Below are 11,047 nucleotides of genomic sequence, written 5' to 3' on the forward strand. Positions count from 1 at the left end.
TTTATTATTACTGCTTTCGAATAAAATTAATTCAACCACCTTCCCACTGTAGTTTAGGTGACATGTATGGTTAAATGTCACAGCTTCAATTGATCCAAATCATTTCTTTGTTTGTTTACCTTGGACCCACTTCCTTCATTTACCTCTCGGAACATAGCAAGTTATAAAGGTTACAGTACAGCAAGAGAGTGAATTTTATTTCTTTATTTGCAATTTTAGATTTATTAGTTGTCACTCAAATCGATAGAATTTTATCATTTGAATTTAAGCATGAAAAAAATATTTATTTAAAAATGTTTTTTCTCATCCTGGAATATTTTTTTCATTTCTTTCTTCATTGTGATTTCTCTTATTTTAAATCAGGATATGTAGATGCAGCTATGAAAACATGTCTCCACATGAGGGAATATGAAGGTATTCTAGATCCAGAAGACATATTTGCTCTCTTAGCTCTGGCTTCCTGTGCAAATAGAGCTTTTGCTACTTGTTCAAGAGCGTTTATCAAGTTAGAAGCTCTTACAGAGGTAAATACATTTAGCTTTTATAGTAATTAAGCCATAATTATTTTTATGAACCGTACCTGTGAGTCACATGGTTAATATCTGAGCAGGCCAAGCTTGTCAACCTTAAAAGTCGAAACTTTGTTCTCTCAACCACTATATCCCTCCCCTCTGGGGAATAATTTGCATGGTATTGCGAGTCTTACTGCTGGGTGGAAACTGCATGCAATGGTCCACTACACCTATCCACGTCAGTTAAAAGTGATGGTTGACCTTCATCCTTCTTCCTAATTGGTTTAATTTTATTTGTTTTATACAAGTAAGGATTAGTTCAGGAGGTTTATGGCATGTCTCCTGTTTTAACACGTGTTTTTGTGCTGAGTACTCCATTTATATAGGTTATTATTAGATGAAATTAACCCTCATTTCCTATGTACCATGTTTGGCAGTATGAGGTTGGTTATGTTTGAAATGCTTAAATTGTTCTGATAAACAAATGCCAGAGGGACTATTTTGTTAGCTAATAGAGTATCCTTTTCCTTGCCTTCTATGTTGGTTATGAAGTTTTCTAATAGCCCAACTCACTGGCTGATCCTGTTATTATTCAGAAGGAAATCAAGTCCTTCAAAAAAGCATCAATTCCTTCTTCTACCATCTCTCAATCCTTGGACAGTTTGGGTCGTGTGGTTCAAGATTTTTCCAGACATATGGAGAAATAGAAGGGTGATGTGCAGGAGTTAGGGAACTACAGAGGAATTAAGCTATCACATACAATGAAAATATATGAGAGGATTATAGAAGGAAGATTCAGAATGGAAACCACAATTTGTGAGGAACTATTTTGTTTTAAGCTAGGAAAGAGCACAGTTGATGCAATATTTGCACTAAGGCAAACAGTAGAGAAATATAGAGAAACAGTAAGGACTACGTCTGGTGTTTATTGATTTGGATAAAGCGTATGATAGGGTACCTAGGCAGGAAGTATGGAAGTGCTTGAGAGAGAAAAGAGTTTCTGAAAAAAAATTGAGAATAATTTAAATATATATGCATAAGTAACCACACAAGAAGCACTGTTGGAACGACAGAGAAGTTCAAAGTGAAAGTTGATCTCCACCCAGGTTCAGTCCTTAGTCCCTATGTGTTTGATATTGAGATGGGTGGCATAACATCATAAGTTAGATAAGATGTTCCTTGGTGTGCAATGCTTGCTAATAAAAAAATTGTGCTGACTGATCTAACAAGTGAAGGTGTCCAACTCAAGCTAGAAAGATGGAGAGACAAACTTGAGAGTAGAGGCTTAAATTTTAGCATAGGAAAGACAGAATATTTGTGGACAGGTGGAGAGGAATGGCAGGAACAGTGAAATTAGGCCAGGAAGACATAAAGAGGGTTAGCTTCTTTAACGCTTAGTTCTTTTATGAGCAAAAATGGAAACGATGCAAAGTCAGTCACAGAATTCAGTGTGCATGGATGAATTGGAGAAAGTCATCAGGGATAGTTTGTTATAGAATAATCAGTGCAAAGTTTAAATGAAAATTTTATAAAAGCAGAGTTAGACCAGCCATGCTTTAGGGGGCAGAGGAGAGATGAACCTTTATGTGAAAGGGTTATGAACATGGAGGTGGAGGGCAGGAGGAGGAGAGGAAGGCCAACGTTAAGGTGGGAAGATAAATTATTGAATGACATGAAGGAAAAGAATCTGAGAACAAGGTGTACAGGACACAAAGAAGGCTGACTAGAAATAAGAAAAGCTGAAGATAAAGAAGGTTCAAGATTTTTATATACAGTATTACGTGTTTAGGCTAATTAGACATTCAATTTCTCACATCCCCTCTTGGTTCTCACATCCCCTCTTGGAGTTTTTCATAGAAACATAGTTCTTTGACTTCCTTTTTTTAACTAAGTGCTCAAGATCAACTTGTGTGTCTTGATTGATGATGTTCCTTCCTTGCATTATTTTTTAGGTTCGAATTTATACAAAATTCACCCATTTTTATTTACGTTTGCATAACATTAGCAGGTAAAAAAAAAAAGATTGTAAAAAAAGTTTTTTCAGTGTTTGTTTCACCTCTATTTGTACTTTTTCGTATATATTTTTTTTAAGATATGGATATTTTTTTTTCAAGGTAATATTCATCATCTACCTTTAATCTGTGTGTGACTAAAGAACCAGGTTGACATTATGCAAACTAAGTGAGGCATAAAGTAAAAATTAACATGTACCTCGGACAAATGCAATGTTTAGCTTTGTCAGTCAGGGAGAGGGAAGAATGCCTGAACCAACAGCCAATTACCGACGAGCTTTCAAAACGTGGTTTGGCTCCATTTGCCAGCTAGGATGAAACAGACTATAGTTATTCTTTTTTTAGCAAAATTATGATGTAAATGTGGTGGTTAGTAAATATTAAGAATGTTAGCTTAGATAATTTTTTTCACTTTGGTAATTAACAAACATGTACTGTACTATGGTTAATGTTCTTAAGCCGTTTCACTGCAGACTTGCGAATATGTATTATTTTTGCTTTGGGTATATAATTTTATGCTTAAAATATTTTATATGGTTATATCATTTTCTGGTTAAGAGTATGTGATAGGGATATGTAATTTTCTGGCTTGAAATGTTTGCTATAGTAATTTTTTAAGTGACAAAACCTTAGAATATGTTTATTTAGACATTAAACCTCTTTATGTTTTGAGTGTGGTAATTATGAGTGTTATAGTCAAACCAAAATGGCAACGAACATGGCTGCTATTATCTACATTACCACACTTCTTCAGGACTATATAATCTGACTCAATTTAACGTACCTTGCTCTGGTTGAGGTTAATAAATAAGATGCTTATAATCTATTTTTGTTCCGTAACTGAAATACAAACCACGCTATTTACATGGGGTAATTACTTCGGCGTAGCTGAATGACAAGCCATAAGAATTTTAACGAGGGTTTACTACCCCTCCGCTAGTTAGAAGCGGGTAGGGAGGGATAGCTTGTTACCCCTCCCCCTCACACACAGTGCGTGCTCCACTTTACTTTTGGCTCGGATGGCAAGCGGATGTCTCTGCTCCCATCCTCGCTTGACGGCCATTAATTTTTTGTCTTTTAACTTACTTTTTCTTATGCTTAATATATTCAAACATTATTGATGTTTATATATATTCTTGTGTATAGAATATAGTAAGTTTTTCCTTTTCAGTGTTTGTGCGGTGTGTGTAGTGTACGTCTACGAGAGTGATCGCCGGCTTAGCGCTAGGCCACCACGATTCTCTTCTTGGTCACGGCCGTTCACTCCTAGGCCACCATGGTTGCCTTCATGGAGAGCAGACCCTCTCTCGAGGTCGTTCACCTCTTTCTCCGTACTACGTCTTCTACGATAGCTTCTCGGGTCGAGTCGCTATTTCGTTTTATTTATCTCAATTATTTTTATGGAATCTAATTGTATTTTTAACTTTTCAGCTCGGGGAACACTTTTTTCGGGGTTCTGTGATTCTTGGAACATTCAAAGTCAGTTACATAATTATAGTTATAATTCTGTTTTTGTTTTTCCCCCTCCCTCCTCGCCCGTGCATGTCAGTGGGGGAGGAGGGTGTATACCTAACTTTCGTTCTTATGTTTTACTTTCCCTCGGGGTTACTCTTCGGAGTTTTCACCCGGGGGAATTTCTGTTAAATAATTATTCATTTTTATTTCCCAGTTTACGATGCTGTTTCTTTGTGGACTGTAGTGTGCCTTCGAAGCAGAGCTGTCCTGTTTATGCCTGGGGAGTCTGCTGTCTGCCGTCTCTCTAGGACATCGTCATGGGCGTTCCCTTCTCTTAAAAGTTCCCCCCGTGATTACTGTCAGCTCTTCAGTGCATCCTAGAACAATAAGGAGGTTCGCCTCCAAGGGTAGTTAGTTAACTTCCCTTCTTACCCTTTTTCCTGGTCCTTAGGCGGTTATGCTCTTGGGGCTGAGCGACCGCCCTTGTAACTTGCTCAAGGGGCTGAGCAGTTGCAAGGCCGGACCATGGTACGAGCGACTATGCTCTCGGGGCTGAGCGGTCGCTTCTTTAGCTATGCTCAAGGGGCTGAGCAGCTGCAGAATCAGTCTTGTGACCTCTCTCGTTCGCGAGGGAGGCCGCACTATGGGCTCCTCTTGGTCTCTTCTACGAAGTGTCTCCTCCCGTTCGCGTGAGAGGACACTCATAGAGACTCCTCTCCAGAGGATTGTTCCTGTTTACGTCAGCTGATCCTACGGCCCTTGGGGGCACCATCACCAGTCTCTTCTACGAAGTGTTCACCTCTCTCGTTCGCGAGAGAGACTCCTCTTCGGAGGATTGTTCCTGTTGAAACAGCTTGCTGTTCAGTCACTAACACTTCGGTGTTTAGTGACAGGGAAACTTCGGTTTCTTGTTTCTCTGACCCTTCGGGGTCTCGTGACATTAGTTACGCAGATCCCTCGGGCTCTCGTAACTTTAGTCATTACTACACTTCGGTGATTAGTTACAGGGAAACTTCGGTTTCTCGTTGCGCTGACCCTTCGGGGTCTCGCAACTCAACCCTTCAGGGCCTCGCTTCACAGGCTACGTTAGACCTTTGGTCTCTCGTGCCCTCAGTGAACCTGCTGACCTGCCGTATCCGTTCCTGGCTACTGACGCGCTTTGGGCGCCCACGCTCCCCGTTATCCAACAGGCTCCATTCCCTCCAGGGCAGAAGAGGCTTTCTCACATCGTGAGTAAGTCCCTTAAGCGCCAGGTATCCCCTGCGCGCCAACGTTCTCTTGCGCGCCAGCGCTCGGCTGCTGTTCCTGAGACTGCCTTCCAGAGACATCCTGTTCCAGAGGCTGCTACCGTTCCCTGCGCATTAGCGCACATCATTGGAGTTCCTGAGATAGCGCACAGGCGCTCACCAGCAGTTCAGCCTGCGGTGTCTCCAAGTCTCTTCTATGAAGGACACCTCTCCCGTTCTCGGGAGAGGTCCCTCACAGAGACCACTCCTCGGAGTGTTAAGCAGTACTTCCAGTTGATTGTCGGCTCTCTGAAGCAAACCTGCCTGGTCCTCTTCAGAGGTTACCTTCCCTTTTAGGGACACATCCCAGTTCCTGATCTACGAGTTAGCTGATCCTTCAACCTAGCACACGCGCGCGCGTGCTCTCGCCGACGATCTTCTGTTGCGCACTAAACGCGAAAGGGCCGATAATCTTCACTCGCGCAGTGCCGAAGATCGTCCGCGCGCGGGAAACCATCCCGCGCGATCTTCGAAGTCCGTCTGCGCGCGGTTTCCCGCGCGCGATCGTCGAACATCGTTAGCCGACGATCTTCTGATACTCGCTAGGCGCGCAAGCGCCGACGATCTTCATAACGCGCGTAAGCGCCGAAGATCGTTCCGCGCGCGGGATGGTTTCCCACCCGCGATCATCGAGGTTCGTCCGCGCGTGATGGTTGCCCTCACGCGATGCGTTGCCCCCGCACGCGATCATCGCGGATTGTCCGCGCGCGGTTTCCCGCTCGTCCGCGCGCGGGATGGTGTCCGCACGCGATCGTCGGAGATCGTTCGCGCGCGGGCACCGAGGGTTTCCCGCTCGCAATCGCCGACTATTCTCTCTCGCGCGCGAGCTCCGGCGATCTTCGCACACGCGTAAGTGCCGAAGATCGTCCACGAGCGCGCGATCGCTGACAATCGTCTTACATAGCCGAAGATCGTACGCGTGCGGGCACCAATGGTTTCCCGCTCCCTATCACCGACGATCTTCTCTCGCGCTAACGTCGGCGATCTTCGTAAGCGCGTAAACGCCGAAGATTATCCGCGTTTATTTCTTCCGCGCGCGGGATAGTTTTCCGCGCGCAATCGCCGACGATCTTCTGTTGCGCGCAAGCACCGGCGATCATCTGTCGCGCGCAAGCACCGGCGATCTTCTGTCGCCAAAGATCGTCCGTACGCGGGATGGTTTCCCCACTCAATCGCCCACGATCTTCTTTTGCGCGCAAGCACCGACGATTTTCATACGCGCGGAAACGCCGAGGATCGTCCGCACGGGCACCAATGGTTTCCCCCGCGCGATCGTCGATACGCTCACGCGAGTACGCGTGCGCGCAAGCACGAGTATTCTGCTACGCACGATTCATTCACGCACTACCCAGAACTGGGCTTTTCGCGCGATCACCAGCGTGATCGGCGCACCGATCTCCAACACGATCACGCCCTTATTACATTAGGGATTCTGGCGGTCAGGCCACCATCGCGTTCCCCTCCCCGCAAGCGCAGAGCAGCGCCCTCTCCGGAGGAGGGGAGGTTTCCGGACAGGTCTAAGGACTCTTCTCCCTTCATTGCAGATTCTCTACAGGCGAACCCTCGTGTCGACTCCTCCAAGGGATTGAACGATCCCCTTCCCTCCAGAGGGACTATCTGACAGCGCGACGGTTAGTCGGCAACCCTGGTTGGACACCGTTGTCAGAGCTCTTACTCAGGCTATGAAGCCTGTGCTTTCTGACTGGGGTCGCTAATCAGTAGCAACTTCCCCCCCCCCCCCTTAAGAGGGAGAGAGGAATCCCTGACGTGGTATCTCCTCCAAGCACTATCCTGTTTCTTCACGATTCCTCACGTAGGCTCCTATCTCTCCTCAGACTTCCTAGCCCTCCCCTGCGGATGAGCATTACCCATCCCCAGGAGGGTCGAAAGATCCGGTCCTCTCCCCCATCACACCAATGGGGGAATCCCTGCCTCTTCCTGAGAAATCTTCTCGTACAGAGGGGGCAAAAGCCTTACATCCTTCATTGCTGGAATCCTGTTTCCTTCCTAGGAGGGATCCAAAGGCCCAAGTCTTCCGCAAGGACCCGACAGGAACCAGATGGACCCTTGGAGAATGTCTGCGAGTCTCCCCAGGAAGAGCCTCTGGGGACGGGAGACCTCGCTGCTAGTCCAGCAGGAGGGGAGCTCCAGGGGTCAGAACACACGTTCTGGCAGGTCCTGACCCTCAGGAGGAACCTCAAGGGGACCCCAGACCCAGAGATTTCTCCTCGTGAAGGGAAGGATTCGGTCCTGGACCGAATTTTCCCCACCCAGGAACTCCCTAGGGCCAGCGCAGCTTTTCCCTGGTCTCAGGGAATGAAGAGCGCCAGAGACAAGGCCGAGGGCCAGCTCTCTGAGCTTGCCTCCTTCAATAGATCCAGTGTCGGTAACGAGCCCCTCCCTTCTCCCTGGGTAGGGATCGGTAAAGGGGCAGGCCCTCCGGGCAGAAGTCCAGACCATGTAGAAGAAACGCTCCCTCCAAGAGGTTGTGAACGAGTCCCCAGGATTCTACAATCGACTCCTCCCTGTGAGAAGGTGTCTGGAGGCTAGAGACCGGTCATCGACTTCTCGACACTGAACGGGTTTGTCAAACAGTCTCCGTTCAGTATGGAGACGGTAGGCACGGTCAGTCTTGCATTGAGACCACAAGACTTCATGTGTACACTAGACCGGAAGGACACATACTTCCAAATCCCGGCCCACCCGTCTTCAAGGAAGTACTTTGGATTTTGCCTGGAAGACAAGATATACCAGTTCAAGGTGCTGTGCTTCGGTCTCTCCACAGCACCTCAAGTGTTCGCCAAGGTGTCCACTCTGATCTTTTCATGGGCTCACAGGATCGGCATCCGTCTCCTCCGTCTCCTCCGTTTCCTGGGTGACTGGCTGATCCTAGCAGACTCGAAGGCAACCCCTCTTCGCCACCGGGACAAGTTTCTCGGACTTTGCCAAGTTCTAAGGATCATGGTAGTCCTCGAGAAGTCCTCTCCACAGCCCTCTCAGAGTCTGGTATACCTAGGCATGGTCATAGACATTTCCTCACACAAGAAGAACTTCCAACCCAAACGTGGTTACGTCTCCTCGACCATTTCTCCTCCCTGGCCCGTCTGGTTCCCAACAGTCGCCTCAGGATGAGTTCTCTCCAGTGGCGACTCAGGTCGCTGTGGAGTCAGGGACACGACTCCCCGGACACCTTGATCCCTATGGGACAACCGGAACAGATGGACCTCCAGTGGTGATTAGCTGACGAGAATCTACGAAAGGGAGTGGACCTTCACGTCCTCCCCCCAGACTTGATGCTGTTTTCGGACCCATCAAAGAAAGGGGGGGGGGCACGTTCTGAACCTCAGGACCTCAGGCCGGTGGTCAGAACCAGGAAAGTACCTTCTCTAGACCTACTAGAGACGAAGGCCGTGTTCCTGGCACTTCAGTAGCTCCACCAAGCCTGGTGGACTACTCTGTGGTTGTGAGGAGCGACAACACCACAGTGATGGTTTATATGCTCAGACAGGCAGGTACTTTTTCAGAACAGCCATCCCATCTTGCAGTAGAGATACCGAGTTGGCCCGAGTTCCTCTCGATCACCTTCATTCCGGGCAAAGGAATGTGCTCGCCGACAGTCTGAGCAGTGCGACACAGATACTAGATACCGAGTGGTCTTTGGATCCTCAAGTAGCCTACAAAGTCCTGACTATATGGGGTTCCCCAACTGTGGACCGGTTCGCTACAGCACTGATCTACAAGCTCCCGCTGTACTGCTCCCCGGTCCCGGACCCCAAGGCCCTCTGGTGAGATGCCTTCCAACAACGGTGGGACAACATCGATGTGTACGCTTTCCCCCGTTCTGGCTGATGAGGATAGTACTCTACAAGACCAGAGTATCGGTCAGTCTCTCAATGACCTCCATAGCTCCGATAGGGCATCTAGCAGAATGGCTCACCAGACCTTCTGTAACTCCTTACGGAGCCTCCGAGGGAACTCCCTCCACGTCACGGGTTACTCACGCAACCACATGCCAACATCCTCCACAAAGCCGTAGCTTCGCTTCGACTTCACGCCGGAAGACTATCCAGCATCCCCTCAAAGAGAGAGGATTTTCACAACTAGTTGCGAACAGGATGTCTGGAATCCTGCGCAAGTCTTCCGCAGTAGTCTACCTGGCGAAGGGGCGAGTTTACTGTGGTCGGTGTCGTGGAAAGGGTATCCCTCCACACGATGCCACTTCCAGCAATAGCGGAGCTCCTCGTGTATTTGCGGGATGAAATGCGCCTTTCAGTTTCGGCAGTGAAAGGCTCTCAGCCTTAAGGTCTTGCCTTCAGGCTCAAAGGATAGACATTCTTCCTCGCTGGGACTCTCTCTCCTCATACGAAGCCATGTTCTTTCCTGCTCTTAGTCGGAAGTGAGACCTCCTCCTTGGAACGTGGTTCGAGTCCTCAAGTCTCTAAAGAGACCTCCCTACGAACCACTACATAAGGCTCCAGATCACTACCTTACCGGGTAGACAGTGTTCCTGCTAGCCTTAGCCTCGGCCAAGGGGATAGGGGGAGGTAACATTCAGGTTCTTCCCTGAGGTTTGTTGCCAAGACTCAGAACCCGGGAGTGCCGGACCCGTGGTTCGACTCTTTCCAGGTTTCGAGTCTCCGTCCTGTAACAGATGACCCAGACCATCTCCTACCTTGCCAGTAGGGAGTCTGAGGTTGTGTCTTAAGAGAACAGCTGCAGTTCGTCCCCAGGTTTGATTCAAGCCTGGTTCATGGACACTGGGAAAATGAAGAGAAGGGTCACTAGGAATACCATCTCAGCCTGGATTCACAAGGTAATACACCTGGCCTTGAATCCTGACCCTCCTCCGTCACATCACCCTAGAGCGCATGATGTCAAGGGCGTAGCTACGTCCCTACCCTTCATGAAGTATCATTCAGTGATGCAGGTCCTGCAAGCGGGGGTCAGACCACCTTCACGGCCCACTACCTGCAAGACGTGACCCACAGGAGGCTCGATACGTTTTCTGTCGGCCCTGTGGTGGCTGCACAACAGCTGGTCTAAACCTCAGGCTCCTTAATGGACAAGTAGCAGAAGGTTGAGGGCATTGTTACCTGGTGTTAGTCTGCATGAATGAAAAGATCTGTCTGGCTCTTATTCTTTTCTTCATCCTCTCCTCCCTTGGAAAAAGCAGCATCCTGGGTTCTCTGCACAGCTGACCTCAAACCACTGCAGGTAGACCATGCTTCCTTGTGTTCCTAGTATTAAGTGTAATACTGTCATGTACCCATACCCTGACGAGGTGGTATTGGGAGAGTCCTAGCCTAGATTTCCTTCTGAGGAACTCCAGGTCAACTTCCTAGGACAAGTCACTTTTCACCTTCGCACACACCTTACGTAGGCTGCGGCAGTTTCACAACCGCTAGCAAGGAGCAGGGATTCCCTATTGTCCGAGTACTTAAACGCTCTAATATGGAATCCCCGGGCAAGCCAAAGCCAGTATGGCAGGGACTTACCACCCTTCCTAAGGGTTAAGTCACCCCATGTAAATAGCGTGGTTTGTATTTCAGTTACGGAACAAATTACAAATTCGTAGATAATTTGTATTTTTCCTAACTATACAAACCTTAGCTATTTATACATATTTGCCCGCCAGCCCTGTCCCCCAAGATAAGTCCTACCTCTAAGTAAAGTGGAGCACGCACTGTTAAAATTCTTATGGCTCGTCATTCAGCTACGCCGAAGTAATTACCCCATGTAAATAGCTAAGGTTTGTATAGTTAGGAAAAATACAAATTATCTA

At 47.7% G+C, this 11,047-nt stretch overlaps 1 protein-coding gene across 1 annotated transcript in view; it reads left to right on the forward strand.

Annotated features, from left to right (window-relative positions):
• The window catches only part of Oseg4 (intraflagellar transport protein Oseg4), an 821,277-nt gene that overhangs the window by 802,485 nt on the left and 7,745 nt on the right, over nucleotides 1–11,047 (forward strand). Inside the window, 1 exon segment of the mRNA XM_068388427.1 lies at nucleotides 364–524. Coding sequence (XP_068244528.1) covers nucleotides 364–524 — 161 coding nt within the window.

Source organism: Palaemon carinicauda, chromosome 1 (assembly GCF_036898095.1).
Source record: "Palaemon carinicauda isolate YSFRI2023 chromosome 1, ASM3689809v2, whole genome shotgun sequence".
Lineage (NCBI taxonomy): Eukaryota > Metazoa > Arthropoda > Malacostraca > Decapoda > Palaemonidae > Palaemon > Palaemon carinicauda.